At 41.6% G+C, this 19,506-nt stretch overlaps 2 protein-coding genes, 1 long non-coding RNA gene and 1 pseudogene across 6 annotated transcripts; 2 read left to right on the top strand and 2 right to left on the bottom strand.

Moving 5' to 3' along the window:
- Positions 1-416: 416 nt before the first annotated feature.
- LOC135643808 (ubiquitin-related modifier 1 homolog) lies at positions 417-5,329 on the bottom strand. 4 transcript variants are annotated; one of them, XR_010498354.1, is made up of 6 exons: positions 5,177-5,329; positions 5,008-5,083; positions 4,848-4,930; positions 4,564-4,720; positions 3,372-3,431; positions 417-3,114 (listed from the first exon to the last, which is right to left on the bottom strand). XR_010498354.1 is itself a non-coding variant. In XM_065161172.1 (6 exons), the coding sequence occupies exons 1-5, from the start codon at positions 5,197-5,199 to the stop codon at positions 3,382-3,384; spliced, it is 345 nt and encodes a 114-aa protein (XP_065017244.1). In that variant the 5' UTR covers positions 5,200-5,329; the 3' UTR covers positions 417-3,114; positions 3,372-3,381. The 4 variants fall into 4 exon arrangements, 2 of the variants coding, with proteins under 2 accessions (XP_065017244.1, XP_065017245.1); XR_010498353.1 differs by having other exon boundaries at positions 4,589-4,720; XM_065161172.1 differs by having other exon boundaries at positions 4,608-4,720.
- Positions 5,330-6,135: 806 nt separating this feature from the next.
- On the top strand, positions 6,136-6,987 carry LOC135641977 (uncharacterized). The gene is made up of 2 exons (XR_010497844.1): positions 6,136-6,345; positions 6,455-6,987. It is a non-coding gene; the product is annotated as an uncharacterized LOC135641977 (long non-coding RNA).
- Positions 6,988-8,415: 1,428 nt separating this feature from the next.
- Positions 8,416-11,665, top strand: LOC135642816 (protein terminal ear1-like). Its single transcript, XM_065159268.1, has 6 exons — positions 8,416-9,031; positions 9,335-9,503; positions 9,593-10,099; positions 10,232-10,351; positions 11,032-11,173; positions 11,261-11,665. The coding sequence occupies exons 1-6, from the start codon at positions 8,416-8,418 to the stop codon at positions 11,636-11,638; spliced, it is 1,932 nt and encodes a 643-aa protein (XP_065015340.1). The 3' UTR covers positions 11,639-11,665.
- A 2,528-nt stretch (positions 11,666-14,193) lies between these two features.
- On the bottom strand, positions 14,194-19,171 carry LOC135643171 (succinate dehydrogenase [ubiquinone] iron-sulfur subunit 1, mitochondrial-like; annotated as a pseudogene).
- Positions 19,172-19,506: the final 335 nt, after the last annotated feature.

Below are 19,506 nucleotides of genomic sequence, written 5' to 3'. Positions count from 1 at the left end.
TTGTGAGGCCTCTCAACGTTATCCTTATAGGCCTTGTGAGGCTTCTCACCCACTTGTGGAGGCTTACACAATCCACAAAGCCTTTCGTCATTGTCCTTATCACTCACTTTTGTGTCTCTCAATGTTATCCTTATAGGCGTTTCTCACCACCATCATGTCACTTGTGGAGGCTCACACAATCCACGAAGCCTCTCGTCATTGTTCTTATCACTCACTTTTGTCCCTCGTCCTCCATTGCTTCTGTTGTTATAAAGAGTTAGTCTTTTCGATCCCTCGTCCTCCATTGCTTCTGTTGTTATAAAGAGTTAGTCTTTTCAAAACCTCTTATGGTCCTTTATAAACTTGAAAAAAAGAAGATATGTTTAAGAAAGTATTTAACCCGAAATCCATAAACAATCATCTCTACAAACACTTGATAGACAATATAAATTATAAACATAAATTTTATAAACTTTAAACAATCGTATGATAAAGGATCCAAGGTAATCCGTCACGATCATAAGTCCTCACAATATAAATTACAAACACCCTAGATACTACCCCAAAGATCTATCCAATCATATGCCATCCGACTGACACTCTGTACCACTCTATTATTGGTAAAGAACCGATTCATTGACCATTCCTATATAAATGACTTTCAAAAAACTTGTTAAGTCGAGCGTCGACCGCTTTGCATGCACCCCTTGATCTCCTGCGGTGGAGGCATAACTTGCTGATGACAGGAAGGATGGAATATGAGGGGGTTGGTTTTGGTCTGCCGTCTTCCCATGAGATAAAAAGAAGAGCACAAGGCAGCACGCTTTCGCCACCGAGCCCATTTCTTCTCTTTATTTTCCCCCTCTCCGTATCAGAAAGGCTCATACAGGATGATGGTCTCAAGAACAATACAGGATGATGGTCGCGGAAGAAAAGGAAAGTACCAAAAGACGATGAGGATAAGCCATGCCCACAGTGAACTTATGCCGAATAGTTGGTGGGTTTGTACCACCTCCGCCGCGCCTAAAAGCCTGATATAAAAAAGGCTGCGACGCGGCACAAAGGAAGGCAGCAGAAACCAAGTAGTAGTTGGCTTTGCCCAATAATAAGCTGATCGGTGACGGGAGATGCAAGGCTTACTCCTCCACTGTATCTCTCGCCCAAGGAGAGTTGCCCTGCAACTGGTTTTAGCTTAAAGCATCTTCAAAACCTGGAGCTCATTGGTGATGTCCTTCCTCCCCAACAATTTTAGCACAGTTAAAATAAGGAAAAGAACGCACCAACAAAAACAATAAGACGAAATGAGATGCTTGCTGTCGTACAGATAGGGTCAAATTTTTTTTATTTGATTTTGACCACACATTCAACTCAAAACTTTGGAAATGTCACATGCAAAGTGGAGGAGCTTACTGTAAGCAGGCAGCAGCATTCCATTGTTTTTGTTACCATTTACCAATCCAAATGTGTAAAGCTAAACTGCAATATTTACAGCTTTCTACCACCTAACAATATCAACAAAAAAAACCCCACTAATAAAAGGCAGGACCAGTGCAATGCTGCCTATGTGCATCATAGAGAGGTTGTTTAGCTTAGTAAAAGATCTCTAAAATGGAGTTATGATTTTTATCTAGTTATAAGAGGTTGTTTCTCAAGGGAACATGAAATATAAGTCTTTCGTGTACATTTGTATATCTTTCTTGTGTGATGATCTAGAGAATCATCTGGATGTTAAGCTAATAATAAGTTGGTTTTGTAGCAAGAATTCATTTAACCAGAAAAAGACATTGATAATAATAAGAATAAGAGTTTGATGATCCAATGTCATTAATTTGCTAGAATATAAATTTTAAGGGTTAAAGATCCATCATATCAAAAGTATAATTGTCTATTAAGTTCAGGCATATGTCCTCTTCAAAGAAAGAAATGTGTGAACTAACCAGCTAATGCATCCACCAGTGACAAGACAAATATATCAGCACATGAATCAAATAAATAATAAGAGCTAAGAGAAGACAGATAGTCTAAGAGGAATATTAATTAAACAAAAATATATCTTCTCCAAGACAGTTTGAAGTGACCCCTAGATATAGATTTCAATAGACTTCATAACAAAAGCACCTGAGATTATAAAGTAAAACATGAGAAAGACAAAATAGTAGATAAAAGGTATTCAAACATGATGTTTTGACTGTGAGACTTCAGGCCTCCATGTATCTTTCCTTTGATCTGCTTTGGTTCAGATCATACAGGTTTCTTCCGAAACAATTTATACAGGTTTCTTTCGACCTGCTTTGGTTCAGATAATAGGGTCATGTATCCTCATCTTTGAATGAGACTGCTATTTCTCATGATATAAGCCCTAGAAAAGGAATACTAAATTGCTGCTATTTGAGGATGGACAGTGACTCATCTGCATTACCAAGCTTCGACCGCAACTAATGCAGAACTAATCATAGCATATGCACTAGCACCAATGGACATATAAAACCTGGCAACTCTCTAGCACGCAAAATTGCTCATTTGGTTTTTCGTCTTGTGTCATTTGGAGAGTCAAACAAATTTATCTTCATAATCAGAGGATCAATCCATGCTTAGAAATACCAACCATCGTAATGTCGTTGGTAAAATAAACATCATCTTTCTAGAAGGAAGCCATCGCAAATGTCATGGAAAAATAAGAAAACTGATGCCAAAATGTCAAGGAGTCCGAAGGCTAACATCTTGACCATGTGAATACAACCAAGATTTACAAGTAGAAAATCATTTACCATCAATTTGCCATGAAGTCAAATGATGAAATGAAATCCACACTCAGAAAATAGTCATTCCCTGATTATAACCGGTGGAAACTTCATGACGATAATGAAGGTACCAAAAGTTACGTCCAGCATGCTCTATTAATAAGGGAAAAAAAAAAGATTGAACTGTTCTTTTATATAACTTGACATAGAACAGAATTCCATGTAGATTCCACAGAAAAGCTGGTATCCAAAAATTCTAAGGCAAGCTTACCTTCTCGGAATGGTCTCTGAGATACCAATTACATGCAAAATAAGGAAAAGGAAGAGAGGTTTACCGTTGAGTTGTGTTCCCAGATGCAGACTTTATTGGAAGGGGAAATGGATGTATATGACCCTACATCAGAAAGAGTAGGAATTTTAAGTGATTTCAACTGACAAAAGAATTCTACATGCATTGTTGATTGAATATCAACTACTCCACTTTTTGGTCTAGAGAGCACAACAGAAACACACATCTACTTTCTACCTTCTCTTGACTAACACTGTATGTACCCTAAACATATGCATCAAGTATACAGATATCTAAGTGATTCTTGTGATCAGAAGTTAGCTTGAAAAGTAATTCAAGAGAGTAAATCAGAAGCATCTTACCATATACTTATTAGCAGCTTAAAGAATATTTGCCACTAAACTTGATTAAGATTCTTCTTTCTGAAATGGAATAATAAGCAGATAACCACAGAAGCAATAATTATTCAGTAAAACATAAATTTAACTGCACATTACTTAAACAACAAGAAATGGCCAAGAATTTAGTCCACAGTCATAAAACCAAGAAATCACCAAGAATTTATCCTTCCAAGATCTTTATTATCAAGATTTATAAGAATAGCATTGTTGTCAATTTTTCACAGGGGTTGCCAATAAGTTACTACATTCAAAGTTCAAGTAAATCAATCAATGACCTAAAGCCTAAACAATTCTTGAAGACGAGTAATTAGATGCAGAGTATAAATTTGCTTGGTGGTCCACAAGTACAATATATATATCAGATGGAGACACTTTCTATCATCTACTTTTCACAACTTTGCAACTTTAGGAGTCAGAATTGTCTCAGCTAGACCAACATAGGAAAAGAAATTACCAAATTATTCAAATTGAGCATTTAAGCTACAAGTACATTAAATATAATCAATGTTTCTTCCTCTGATGTAAGTTCTAATGAATACCTTACTTTTTTAAAAAAATATTATTTAATCAAAACAGGAATTATAATTAAGGCGGTGTACATTGACCCTCCTCAAAACCCGCATTGGTGGTGTACTGGGTGCAGTCCTTTTTATCATAGCATCAGAAACCAAAATACCACATATCAGTAGAATAAAAAGTATCAAGAAAAGATCAAAAGAAGAATGTCTAGCATGCACTGCCAACCAGTTGGCTATGTTTATCTTCCCTATAGATGGATTTGACTTTGTAAAATTCAAGGGAGTTCAAAATGCTGCAGCATTTTGTGATTGTCTTTACTAGTATCAAAAGAACTAGAAAACATAACTTGGACACTCAATTGTCATTTTTGCGTCAGTTGCCTACGCCCGTTTTTGTAGTTTACTAACAATCCAATAGGCATATATAAAAATCATCTTCAGATAAGGTAACCTTAAATGTTATGGCCTTGTACAGAATTTCAAGATAATTTTCATATCCTACTCCTCAACAATTGTTAAGGACAAAACCTTCCATGTACAAAGAGCTATTCTAAAGCAAAAAACATTCACTTAGTCACAAACACCAGCAACAAGGCTCTGAACAATGGGGAGAACAGTCGATAATGTGTACGGACTAATAAATTCAACAGATGTTGTCACCCTGCAAACCGATGCTAACCACCATGCAAGGTAGAGATAAAGACCACGACATCCTTCTCCTCCAACTCCGTGTCCAGGCTGCCACATAGTTCCCAGTCACAATCGTTTATGAGTACTAACACCCCCGGTGTCCTACACACCCAACAACCAAATTCCATTCGCGAACTCAAGAAACAAAGTCTCCAAAACCCTAATTTTACACGAATGCATCACCAAGATGGGAATTATCTCATTTCTATAATCTATCAGAAAAACTTACACCGAGTCCCCTTTCATGAACATCTCAGGTCGCTCCTTGATCAAATTCGACTTGACCCAAGCCAACAGGTCGCGCATCGTTAGCTGCGAGTTATGCCGCCCCACGAGATGACTAACTACAATAACCCTAAAAAGAAGGCGACGAAATGATGAGTTCGTACCTTGTCCTCACCGGGGTTTGGTTTCACATCTACGTTGTGGATCTTGGAGGATTGGCAAAGGAGCTCCAGGCCGCCGCTAAAACCACCACAGATTGGGAAAAGGGTGAGATGAGACCAAGTGATAGAAACCAAAACAAGAATAAGTGGAGGTGAAAGCAAGAGAGATTACCCAAACTCCAGAGTGAGTTGCATCGAATCTAATTGGACAAGAATCGATCGTAGAAGAGACGACGAGCAGAGAACAAGAACTATGGGGGCGCGACAAACGAGAGAGAGAGAGAGAGGTGCGGAGCCTTAGTTAATGAGATGTTTATTTACGAAAGAATATGATATTTAGAAGAGTAAATGAGTTATTAACTTTGATAGGGTAAATAGATATTTCAAATAAATAGCATTAGTCTCTTATTTTTGCTCTACTCTATAATATCACTCTTTTTGATGCAAATCATTAATTGAAAGATAAATTCTCTAAAAAAAAAAAGTTTTTTTATGTTTTATTCTTGCATAACATTTTCTTTTCAAGATCAAACTACGTTTAACCGTTATTTTCTCATCGTTACTTGTTACGTTATATCGTAGGTTATTTCCATCATCACGATCGCCTTCGTATCATCCATGATAGTAAAGGCGACAAGCGATAGAGACTGTTACAATAAGACGAAAGTCAAAGGTAATATCGTCTTTTAAAAAAATATTTTTTAAAAAAATATTCAATCGAAAAAAGTAAATATTTTAATTTTTAAAAAAATATATGTAATTAGATGTTAATTATGTATCTTAGGAGTTTATGTAGAATTAAGAGTCTTAATTAGAAAACCTAACATTGAGATATCAGTTATCTTAGTTGATAATATATTTATCAACTAAGCTAACAGACATTTCTGAAAGAAAAAAAAAACAATATATATATATATATATATATATAATTGATCAAATAAAATTTAAAATTCTCAAAAGAGGGTTAAATATAAACACCATTAAACGACTGTTTTAGATATTAAATGTTTAGGTGTTGATGACCAAAGTCATCATTGTTGTATTGTTTCTTTACCTATATATTATTCATTCCTGATGTGCATTTTGAGCAAATCATTTCCTAATAGCAAACAATTTACACCAGCGAACACAGATGATGGACTTTCCCAAACTTTGGAATCCTTGTTGAACTGAGCTGAAGTCTTCTGCCTGCCTAAGTAGGCTGCAAGAATTCTGGGAAGTATTGGTCTCCTCGCCATTGTTCTTCTTTTGTTCATCACGCATCTTACTTTTTCCTCGACAATGACCTTTGCGGACTGGCTTGTAGCTCAAGACTTTTTCCTGAGAACAACTACTTTAGTGGTACATATACCTTTCGCAGAATCCTCCGACCTCATCACCGAAGAACCTTCTTCCATGATCATTATTACCTCATGCGCAGCTGAGGACCATGCAAATTGCGTTGGTGCAGCTGTCGCAGCGGATGCGATCGAGGGAATAAAGTGTTCCCCAGTCATTCGAGAACAAGTTCTTCCTCATCTCTGTCTACAAAAGGGAACGCCATGGGAGGAGCTCGGCAGCTAGCGTCGATCGAGGACTCCTTGGAGGGGTGGGTGGAAGAGGAGAAGCAACCTCGGAAATGTCGTACAGGAGCCAGCAGCAGCAGCAGAACTACGCGAGGCTGCACGGCGAGGACTACATGAGCTACGTCGCCAGGATCGAGAAGACGACGAGCATGGTCGAAGGGCCGCACTTCCCCAACCTTCACGCCATTTACAAGCACAAGGAGGGGAACGAGGAGGAGGAGGAGAAGTGCCAAGTCGGGCGCTTCGGCAGGGCGGTACACCTGGAGAGGTTCGACGACGGCAAGCGCGCCACCATCAAAGCAACCTGAGAGTACCATGCATGGCTTGGAGATGAAACTATAACGCTCTATGTACTGTTGATATATGCTCCGCTACTTCTCAATAAAGGTTAACTAGCTATTAAAGATCTTATGCTCCATTGACTTTGTGTTTGATTCAGGTTAACTTCTTCTTCTTCTTCTTCTTCTTCTTCTCCTTGTGGCTATTAGTGATGGAATTTACAGAAAATTACATGAAAGATGGCATGAGTGTGTGAGAATTCACAAGCAATAAGTGACAGAATATAAAGAGTGCAGAGACCAACAATTGAGGGCATGCTAAGAATGAGGAACATAGAGTGGTGTGGTGATCGGTGAGGGAGTCTGCAGTATAGGGATTGGATGAGAGGTATGAAGCAGCATGTATGAAGGAGTGTTCCTCTTCAGCATGAAACAGAGTTGCTGAAGAGGAACACTGCTTCATTGACCAAAGAAAAGGTATTAATTATCCCAAAGCCAAACAGATATAGCATAATATGTTTATATTAGGGTTAAAAAAGAATAAAAATATATATATATATATATATATATATATTTGAGGTTAAAAAATGAAGTCTTCTGTAATAATATAGGAGAAACTCCTATTTATAGAGTACAGAGGAAAAATACATAGAATAAATAATATTACTCATGTAATTGGCCCAAAATGCTAATTCATATGGAGCTCAAACACAACCTCTTGACATAATCTTCCTCTTTGTCAGATTGTTTTTGTTGGTCACCTATTTCACTCAGTTCATGATCATTAGACTATTACATAGATATCTTTTCTGATCATCCATTATGTATCAGTAGAGTATCATATAGATTTCTTTGATATGTTTACATTCTTTAGCCAAGAACTCATCCACAGCATCAAATCTTTCACAACCCCAATTCTGATTTCCTTGGAACATGCTTCAATTATCAATCACCACATACATTGGGTTTGCCCCCATCAAACCAACACCACCAGCATTCAAGGCAAAGTGGGCAGACCTCTTTTCCAACCATTTGCTATATTGGCAACATCCAATGTTTACGGGGCATATCGAGAGACTCCCTCCGGCCCCACATGTGGGACCCGGCTAACCATGCCATTCCCCATGTAGCAACACATGCACGCGCGCAGTGTTGACCGCGGGTCGATTTCGTAATTTCCCGACTGTCGGGGGGGTAGGGAAGGGTTTCCCGTTGCCCCTCCCCCCGGTTATTTGTGATATAAACACCCCCGGCTTGTCCACTTTGCACCCCTCTGTTCCCGCATCACACTGGGGAGGCGGTGAGGGACGAGGGGGCGTGTAATGGTAGGAATAGCGGCGTGAAGGTACGTCAGGATAACGTTACGTTGGTGCGCCGGTACATCGCCACCGCATTAGAACGGCACTGTCTCTCTCGCTTCACTCTGTTCCCCTCTCTTGCGATTGTCGCTTTCCTTCCCTTCCGGCGTAGCGGCCTCCCGTACCGGTTTTTGAGTACGTAGCGGTTTTCTTTAAAGGAGAGAGAGAGAGAGAGAGAGAGGGCGCCTGGGGATCTTAGGCGTCGCGAGGATGGAGGGGGGAGGCCGGGGGAACCCTTTAGATCCGGCGGCTGCGGAGTTCTACCCGGTGGCAGGCCAGTTCGCTCTCGGCCACCCGCAAATTTACTACAGCTACCCTCCTCCCCCTCCGCTGGCGGTCGCGCTTCCGGTGTTCCACCACCAGCAGCCGCAGCAGGTGGAGATGGCAACGGGGACGAGGGCTGTGGCGCTGAGCATGGTGCCCCGGCACGTGGGGGAGGCCGAGGTGAGGGCGGGGATGGAGGCGTTCGGCGGAGTCCGGGCGGTGGAGATGGGCGCGCTGGCTGCGGACGGGGTCGTGACCGTGCACTTCTACGACCTGCGGAGCGCGGAGGCGGCGGTGGCGGAGGTCCGGGAGCAGCACGCGCGGCGGCAAGCCCGGATCGGGTACGGCGGCGCACCCGGGAACTGGGCGCCGCCGTGGCTGTACCGCTCGCCGGAGCTCGGCGGCGGCAGCGGCAGCGGGCTGGGGACGATAGCGGGCTACGCCGTCTGGGCTCAGTTCGCAGCCTCATCGCTCGACGAGCCCAACCAGGGTTCTATCCTCGTCCTCAATTCCGATCCGCGCGTCTCCTTCGCCACTCTCAGAGACATGTTCGAGCCATTCGGTATATATTCATCTCTCCTGCAATCTTCGTTCTCATAGTTTCTTCTTTTCCTCATACGTCTTGTGTCGTTTCAGTTCTCTATATTCCCATCCTCCCAAAGATAGATCGATCGAGGAACAACAAATCGTAATTATATCGCATATTTCACCTGCAATAACTATTGGGCCCGATTTACTTTGTTTCATCGTTGTCGAGTAAGAGACAACGAATTCTATTATGAAGGCATCTGTCGTCCTCAGTTTCATCATTCTTGCCGTATGGCCTTTTGTTCACTCACACATATCGTCGTCTTTCACCTGACAGGAGCTCTCAAAGAGGTGAGGGAGACGCCCTCGAAGCCGCAACACAAGCTCGTGGAGTTCTTCGACACGAGGGACGCAGCTCGCGCTCTCGCCGAGCTCAACGGGAAGGAGATCAATGGCAGGCTGCTGCAGCTGGAGTTTGGTACACCTGGTAGCGGCCAAGTCCGGAGGTCTTACTCTTCTTACTCCAAGCTTTGTTTCGCTTGTTCGTGGATCCTCGACGGATTACCGATGGTGTAAGTTTCGCATGCTACGACAGCAATTACCCGAGGAGGGAAGCCGTGCACGGCCACGGCCTCCGCAGTTCCCCCTTGCCTCCGAGGTTCCTGCGAGGCGGTTCACAGCCCAGCAGATGGTCACAAGCAAGTGGAGCTTCCGCGAGATCATCCTCCTCGTCCTCGCTTCCCGGAGCAAGCGGGGAAGCAAGCCAGGGATCTACGGTGGTGCCAAAGAAGACCAGTACCAATACGACTCCCGCTGCTGTTACCAGAAGACGCGGAAGCAACAGTAGTGGTGGGAGGAAGGCCAAGAGCAGCGGCAGCTCCAATCGTCCCTCATCGTCATCGTCGCCGCCGCCGCCACCGCAGCAGCAGCAGCAGCAGCAATCGAGCGGCGGCAGCAGGAGGAGTTGGAAGAACCGAAGCAAGAGCGGGAGCAGCGAGTCGAGGTTCCTCTTCAAGGAAGTGGAATCGGAGGAATCATCCGAATCCTCTTGTAGGGATTCCAGAACTACAGTCATGATTAAGAACATCCCAAACAAGTACAGGTCCCCCACTCCTCCCCTCCCCACCACCTCAAAGTATCTTATCCAGATGTCGGAGTTTCTACATACATATGATCTCCATTGGTTAATTACATGCATCCTTCACTCGGTTCTATTTCTCTCTCCGGAATGCAGTCAGAAGCTGCTGTTGAACATGCTCGACAACCACTGCATTCAGTGCAACGAGCAGACTGGCGAGGGAGCCGACGAGCCCTACTCCGCCTACGACTTCGTCTACCTACCCATCGACTTCAAGTAAGTTTTTGAATCTAGAGATAGATAGATAGATAGATAGATAGATAGATAGATAGATAGAGAGAGAGAGAGAGAGAGAGAGAGAGAGAGAGGAGGTCGTCGCAGATATATATATATGCTAAGAGAAAGAGGGAGGAGGAGGGATCACAAGGAAAGACGGGCAGACGAGGGGGATCGCTGCCGGCAGCTGCTGCTGTTTCACGAGCTGGTCTCTCATTCCCGTACGCTGCTGCGTCCAAATGGCTTTAGAGACCCTAATGGCAATGAGATCGCTGGCTGGCACATAAAGACAGATCCCCTCTTTCCTTTCTCTCTCACCGCGATCTCACCTCCCTCCCGCTGGAGCAAAGATATCATTCACTCACTCCAAGTGTGTGAAACCGTGAAAGGAGAACGAACCCATCAAACCCTAATCAGCAAGCAAGGCTTGCAGACATCATAGAATATAAACAGAGTCATCCCTCGTGATCTTACTTGTGCTTCCACCAGTTGATGAGACACAACAGAAGGGTTTCAGAGATATTTCTGATTAAGGCCTTTTTGTTTTTTTCTCTCATCAGAATCCAAAGTAGGAAAAGCAGCAGAAAAATTATTAGAAAGCTAATTGTCGTTTGGAATAGTGTTTGTGTAGTAGCAGTAGTAGTCATTGGATTGACTCGTGGCTTGTTGACGTTGTGAAGCAACAAGTGCAACGTTGGGTACGGGTTCGTCAACTTGACGTCGCCGGAGGCCGCGTTCAGGCTCTACAAAGCCTTCCACCAACAGCCATGGGAGGTCTTCAACTCCCGCAAGATCTGCCAAGTCACCTACGCTCGGTTGCAGGTTGCTACAGGGCTCTCTCGTGTTCGTCGTTGTCTTGTACTGTTACCTACCTGCCGTTGCTTTAGCTTTGAATTATTCTCTTTCAAGGGATTGGAGGCGCTCAAGGAGCACTTCAGGAAGTCCAAGTTCGCGTGCGACAACGACGAGTACATGCCCGTGGTCTTCTCTCCGCCCCGCGACGGGAGGCAGCTCTCGGAACCTGTCCCGGTCGTCGCCGTCGGCAGCGAGCAGCGCCTCGAGGACCTTTCCTGGACGCACTGCCAAGGCACCGACCTCGCCGACGCGTCGCAGCAGGTAGCCGATAGCGGCGGAGCGTCCTCCACCACCACCTCGACCCACGCGCCATCCGACAACGCCGACGGCGGCGATGATGATGATGATGACGACGATGTGGTCGGCAGCGGCGGCGGTGACGAGACCAGCGTAGGGCTGAGCGAAGCTGTGCTGCACCTATCCTTCAACTAAATGATCGACTTCAGAGCACTGTGTACCGGTCGAGTCGATACATCCCATCTCACGCCAGGCGCCCATAGACATCTTTCTCCGGCCTTTTTTCTTGGATAATTTAAGCTTGCAATGACAGCATCCGAGTGTCTTCAGAATACGGTGGTCAAATTATGGTTGTTGATGATGATATTGTTCTTCACATAAATCATTATTTTATGCTATATATATATATATAGTAGAAGAAAAAGAAGATAAATGTTTTGACTACATTCTCCACAAGGAGAAGAAGCGGTTCTAATTAATGCAAAGGGTGTCACCACCGGTCGTAGTCTGCTCTTGGGAAGACCTATGGAGCCGACGTGGTTGGAATCACAGGCGAGGCGGCAGGCACCTTTAAGATGATGGACGATACATTACGTATCAGGGCTGGAACGCCAGCACTACCACCTTATCATTCCTCCAACATAATTGGCCGGCGGACGGTGTGATGGGGCGCAGTCCTTGTCCATCGTTCCATCACTGTGTGCAGCTGTACGTTGCCGCCCTTTTACTGTCGTCGCTGATACGAAGAATACCGTTCTACGAATAGCAGCAGAGAGAGGCGATGTGAGGGGGCGTCGCATTGTCCGGGTATTGGGATGTTCTGCATGCAAAGGGAGGGAAGGGGCGGGCGTGGGACGACGTTTTTGAGGGAAGGCGAAACGCCAAGGGGGGAGAAGACGAAGGGGAAAGGGACAGGGAGGGCTCGAACATCGAGGCAGCCAGGGTGGGGTTGTCAGAATCCAAGTGCCCGACAGGTAGACGCGTCGAACACGTAGGCCGATATCCCCCATGACGTGTCCTTCCCCGTCCCCACCCCCGGTCAGCGCCATTGACCGACGCTTCACGGCTCGAGCCAACTATCACGCAATTGTAGTTATATTAGTTATTAAATTGATGGATGTTAATTTCGGTCTTTATTGATATATTCGAGTAGGTTAATGTATTATTGTATAAAGTGATAATTCTCATATTCGAACCTAAAATATCTAATAATTATATATATATATATATATATACAATTTTGATCGATTAGAATATTATTGTATAAATAATAAATCTTTAGCCAATCATTTAATATAATATTTTTTTAAAATTTGTTAAAATATACATGAGATAAAATATTAATTTAATTTAATTTTTTAAAATTATTAAGATAGACACTATAAGTTTATTTAAAAATAAGATTTCAAATATGTACTCTTATTAATTTAGGGATGAGAATATGAAGTTACAATATTTTTATGTATTCATCAAAATATTATAAGTTCATTCAAAAATATTATAATTGAACGATTAGATCATTCATCATATGCTCTAGTTGTCCAATTAGGGATATTTGAAGGACTACAATAAATGAAAAAAAAAGTAAAAATAAAGTTTTTTTTCTCGAAAATTCGTCTATATACAGTATAATATAATGTATGCAAGACTATAATATACAGTATGTAAAGAGCAGCTGATGAAGTATGATTTATGTGGCACAACTTTGGTTGAGGCTGCTGCCTACACGCACGCTGCGGTACGGAGGATAAAGCAAAACCTGCAGCGGCAGCAGCACTTGGGGGCAAACACAAAAGGAGTTGGGAGTGTGAGGTGGGCAGTATACGTTCCTGAATGGCTTCTGAAAAGGATTAATCTCATCTCCTGTAGCTTTCAACTGAATCGGAGAAGTACTGACGAGCAGGCAGCCTCCAGATTAAGACCCATCACCCACCCCCCTGCTTCGCTTTTCCAGATCCCCACCATCTTTTTGGGATGCATTCCGCAGAGGGCAACGCTTGCTACCATTCACTCCTCAATTCTCTCGTTTCATTTCCCTGTTTTATGAACATTTCATATTGAAATCTAATTAGAGATCTTGAAATACAAAAGAATGAAGGAACAGATCACTGCAAAGCATGCGTGTTTTTCCCAGAGAATAGAGAATGAACAACTCTAACTCATTAGATTTTGTTTGTTACTGCAATGAATGTCTATGCCATGGATCAGAAGATGAGAACATGAACAAGTGAGAGTAATATAAATGGTCTCGGAGAGGCCCATGCAAGAACCCATAATGACGAGAATAATAGAATTTGAGAACAGATTTGAGGCTAGCAAAGCAACTAGTGCTGTTCATGCAAGCAGAGCAGTCTTGGGAAAGTCACAGAGATTGAAGTGTGATAGTGATGAAGTGTACAATAACCTACCAAAATATACTCTCCAACTAAAGAGAAATTTCTATCCAAGTGCAAAGGTCATAAGTATGCACTAAACAAAGCATAATATGGAGTCGGCAACATCAAGATGAAAGGCTCAATTGTGGGGAGCGATGTTGGATCCCAATGAAATGTGCAACAAAAACAATGAGTTTTGGTTTCAGGTCAATGACCGGCAAGGGCTGCACATCTCAAACACGGCATGGCTTAATCACATTCTTCCAACGGAAGACAAAAGCTTAAGGTCTTTATTTTAGGCATAAACAGGAAGTAGGAACTAAAGAAGTATGCACTCAGTTGTGATTATTATCAGCAAAAAGAAAAGTACCGGGCACCATCTTTGCGACAAAGACTAGTGGCGGCGTATCTGCACATGTTACTGCAGCTGAGGCTTTTTGAGCGAATTGATTTGCTTCGCAGGGTTCAATCCCTTGGGGCAAAAGCATGAACACAGTTCTGGATATTATGGCAGCGGTATAGCTTGAATTCATCATATATTGCCTCGAGCCGCTCCTTTGTGTACTGATCCCGACTATCTTGTATCCACCTACTCAACAGAGTAAACAAACTGTTGCAAAAATATTTGTCCATAAATTGAATTAAAGAGAACCCGAGCTCCATAACAAGCAAACATGCAACAGAGGAATGCAAAAAACAAAACAGAAAGAAAATAGGAAGCATTTTCCAAAGAGTTCAACATGAAATGGCAAGGAAAAAATAGCAGAAGTGTCGTACAACAACAAAGAGATTATATATACCAGTCATGAGGATAGAAATTACCAACATTACATTCTTTTGCTTTCATTTTCCTTCTCTTCCACCTGTTTTCTCAACATATGCTTGTTCGCTCGAACACCATATTGCAATCACTATCAAGTAATAGTAACTAACACCAGAATTTTCAGAAAAGTATCCAGAAAATAGATACAGAAGTTTTAAGGGCTATGTCAGTCAAGCATTATTACATGATGGTCTAACAAAAGCACCAAATATTGGAGACATCATATTTTGGCCATGAACATTGCACAAAATTTTACATGTTTAGTGCTGAACAACTTCCAAATGCTATTGTTGTATCTCTACAATCAATAACTCAAGGTCTTTTAGCCACACCCAGTAACTTCTGTGCTGACTATAAGCTCAAGGAATTTATACCTTAATACATATCGTTACAATTTAAAAAATATATATTATACATTATAAAGTATGCTCAATCTCTAAGTCTTTAGAAAAAAACACAATCCCATATGTACATGCACAAACAGCTGTCTACTTGTCTGAGTAATTATAGTGAGATGAACCATCTTCTCAGTCCCTCCAGTAATCCACAAGTATTTTAAGTGGCTCATGCTTTAGATAGAATGTATGAATTAAGCAATCAAAGATATCCGTGTAGAAAGCAAAACCTTGTGTTTTCTCTTTCCATAAGAAACCTACTTGATCCTTGAAATCAGATTGAATGTAATGGATATATTTGCAGGTCAGAGATCGTCAACTGCAACTTGGATAAAGTACATATTTTACCTATTTCCCCACAATCCTGAATATGGAAGACTTCAGAAAGATGGATTTTGGTATTTAAGTAGGACTCATTTGATCAAGCTGTCTAGACTACATGACAGTGGATACCAACATGCCAATAAATATTACACAAACTAACTCATAAGCTAATCGACCCATAAATTAATATCTATATATTCGCTAAAGTTGCAAAAGTTCATTCACCTTTGCCAAATAATTGGCACCAAAGTTCGTGCCATAAAATCTGCTCACAAGTAAAAGTTCACATGGTTATTTTTGTCATTTAAAATGATATGAATGTTGTACACAACTCATCAAATTTGACATAAAGGTACACATGCTAGCATTAGCTTTCTAGGAAGCACACAATGCTTTCCTTACCCCAGCCATATCAGCATACAGAGTCCTAACAAATGGTGGCAGTTACAGAAAATATATCATAGCAGCAAGCAAAGAAGAAAGTCAAGGTGTTTAGGAGTTGCATAATTCTGCATTAAACTTATTTGCCGCACTTCAATACATATCTGATATCAATTTCCTCTCAAATTTTTAGTTAATAATAGTTCTGTCTCAAAATCAATTAGATACATAACAATAGCAGTGACTTACCGTAGCATGTTCAGATTATAAGTAGTTCATCTGGGCTGGCAGACAATTTATGAATATTTTTGTAGATATAACTTGTCAACAGATAAACTTGAGATACATAGTAGAACATAGTTGTAAGATGCATGGGAAAGCCCATCACTAACTTAAATTCTACTTGCCTTAAAAAAATGTTTTATAGAGTACCATAACCAAATTGAAAGAATTCATTTTAACAGGTCATTTCTCAGCATCTCTTCCTATAAAAACTGGGTGCATTACAGTTGGATTTTGCGATAGATACTTGCTTTCATATTTATTTTAGTAAATAAAATCATTTTTATTCTACTGTTGGAGAATAAAAAAGGGGATTAGGGTTTACACAAAAATCAGTGAGGAAATCAGTTCCCCAGGTCTGGCAAATCTTTCAAGTATGTCTCCTCTCCCTATTTAGCATTATTTAATTCTTATCAAACTCATAAATTGTCTGCCAATGGCTAAAAAGCAGGATCTTAATATGTCATGCTTAGCCAATAAACATGTGGCACAATCATCATTGGAGACATCATCTGGCAAGCCAAGATATTTTATTCCTTGAAACAAAGATTCTGATGAAATATTGTGTAATATAAGGAAACAAGATTACAAGGAGAGAGAAGAAAACTTGATGTCCATAGATAACTTTACTAAAAACCAAGTCTTGTGGAAGCATTTCGCAGGTTTCTTTTTGTCACAGAGACTTAAACAAACATTTTGAAGAATTCAATGATTGTACAAGAATGGAAATAAAATGATAAAAAATACTGAAGAAACAAACATGAGAAAGACCTATCTCACTACCTTGGAAATCTTAGTTAACCTAACTTTTCTTAAAGAAAGATCTAAGCAAAAGTTTCTTTGGCAACTTGCTAGTCTTAAGATATTAAGACTATGAATACTGCAAAAAATATGGAAGATATGGTACAACTAAAAGTGAATAGAAGAATACAGAACATTATCACCATAATAATGAGATGCCACTATTATAGATAAAGTAAAATCTATAGATAGATATCCCAATAAATGATAACAATATTAGGAAATTCACATGTGAAGTATGGAATTCATTAACTTTACAGTATTTTCATTCCTAAATCTATGAGCATTAAGAATTACAAATAATTCTACCCCTTAATTTCCTAATGTCATGGAGAGGGTTTTTCCAGCCACAAATATAACCTTCTTAAGCACTTGATACAGGTCTTTCAGATACTCATAAGCAATTTCATTTCAAAACAAAAGAAGGGCTTAAAAAAATAATAAAGATGAGAAAATAACCAAAAAGTTTCATGGTACACAGTTATCTATCACAAGGTACAACCATACAGACTTCTGCAAATTCTTGCAATGTTACAAGATGAAAATTTAGCATGTGGTTTCCATCTAAACAACTTGAGCCAGATTGTTATCCAAATAAAAATTTTATTTTATCCAAATCACAATATAATAAAACAGAAAATCATGATTCAGTAAATTATATATCAGCAACAGTATGCACTATAAAACAAAAAAATAAACTGGAGAAAAACATAAAGGCCACAACTTTAATAGTTCTTACTTCTCGAGCCCACTTTCCAGCTGAAACATTATAAGAAAAAAATTATCCATCATTCAAATATACCTGAGTACTCTATGATGTCAAAAGAAAAATAACTAAGTAGGTGCATACAAGCGAGTTTCAGTCCTTACAATGAACATGTTGGGGCTAATGATATGATCTTACATAATTTGAACATGATTGCATCAAATTATAGGTATTTTCTTCTCTTTTTTCTGAATATTTCTTGCAAATGGCAGCATATAGTGAGCTTATATTTTGGTTCTATGCGCTTTGATCATTAATATTTTTATACAGTAATGAGAATTAACAACTGCTTCACAAGAAGCTGAGACAATGATCTAAAAACACGAACTGTTCAATCTCCCCCATCATGTTATATATATTAATCATCACCTAAGAAAGAAGGACCATTGCAAGAGACGCATACATATGAAGAAAATTTCTTTGGAATAAAAAACCATATCTCTACATTGATAAATATACGATCGATGATGCAAGGGAAGGTCAAAGGAGAAGAACATACCTATGAGCGTGGAGGAGAACCGCCGGGCCAAGATATGCCTCGGGGTTCCACCAGTAGCTGGGACACGAGGTGCTGCAGCAAGCGCAGAGGATGCACTCGTGCGTCCCATCCAGCTTTGCCCTGTCCTTGTTGCTCTGCGGGACTTCCTACCCCATCTCCGGCGGTGGGTCCTTCTGCTTGAGCCACGGCTCCACGCTCTTGTACTAGCTGTAGAAGTTGGTCATGTCCACCACCAGATCCTTGACCACGAACATGTGCGGCAGCGGCGTGATCATGGCCGCAGCCGCCGACTCTGCGGCCGGGATCTTGGTGAGGCAGGCGAGGCCGTTGTCTCCGTCGATGTTCATGGCGCAGGAGCTGCATATGCCCTCGCGGCAGGAGCGGCGGAAGGTGAGGGACGGGTCCACCTCGTTTTTTATCTTGAGGAGGGCGTCGAGCACCATCGGGCCGCACTCGTTGAGGTCGACCTCGTACTCCTGCATCTGCGGCGACTCCGGCCGGTCGGGGTTCCACCGGTAGATCGAGAAGGTCTTGAGGCGCTTGGGCTCGGCCGATTCTGACAGGGAGGAGTGGGTCTGCGCCAGGAGCAGGCGGGCGGTGGCGGCGGCGCTAGGTCGGTGACCGGGGAGGAGGCCTCGGCGGAGAAGCACCCTCGCGGTGGCCATCACGGAAGCCAAGAGGAGCAGCGGAGACGGCGAGCGGAGGGGCGCACTTTTAACAGCGATCACCATAACACGACGTGTTAATGTTAATTGTTGCGCCAAGTACGACAGTGGAAACACCCTGTGGGCGAGGGAATCGCCCAGACAAAAAGAGGGCATGTGGATCCTCTCCATGATTCCCTACAAAGCGAACCGATCAAGAACCAACGTGAACCGTCCATTGCCACGGCCTCAGTGGGTCCAGCCATCAGGTTTGAATATGAACGGCCGGATTGTGTTGAGATTCGCACTAATGTTCGAGGGGATCCCAGCCAAACAGAATCAAGATACACCCCTGCATGAATCCGGAAGCGGTAAAGGCCCATCATAACGGGTGTAACGGGGAAACACTACAGGCCGTTAAAAACAGTTATAAAGCTCCGTCATCACTCTCTTTTAAAAATCTGCTGTTAAAAATAAGATAGATTATTTCAAAAGGCTAATAATAAAGGGGGAAAGATTTTACATGTGACAGTGAAAATTCAAAGATCATAAAAAAAATTACTGATAAAAAAAAATTTATCTTTAATTGTCTCATCGAAACATCCCATTCAAAACGTGGATTAAAATATAAACACAAATTAAAATATAAACACATATCGATTGTTTAAACAAACTCGTAACATATCATGATGAATGACATCATCATACTTTTTCCCTTTTGTCATCAACAAAAAGAAGAAATCCAATTCTCATATGTTTATGATATTAATTTA

The sequence above is a fragment of the Musa acuminata genome, chromosome BXJ3-7 (assembly GCF_036884655.1).
Source record: "Musa acuminata AAA Group cultivar baxijiao chromosome BXJ3-7, Cavendish_Baxijiao_AAA, whole genome shotgun sequence".
Classification (NCBI taxonomy): domain Eukaryota; kingdom Viridiplantae; phylum Streptophyta; class Magnoliopsida; order Zingiberales; family Musaceae; genus Musa; species Musa acuminata.
Note: the sequence above shows the minus strand (reverse complement) of the source record. Positions and strands in the feature narration are given on the sequence as shown.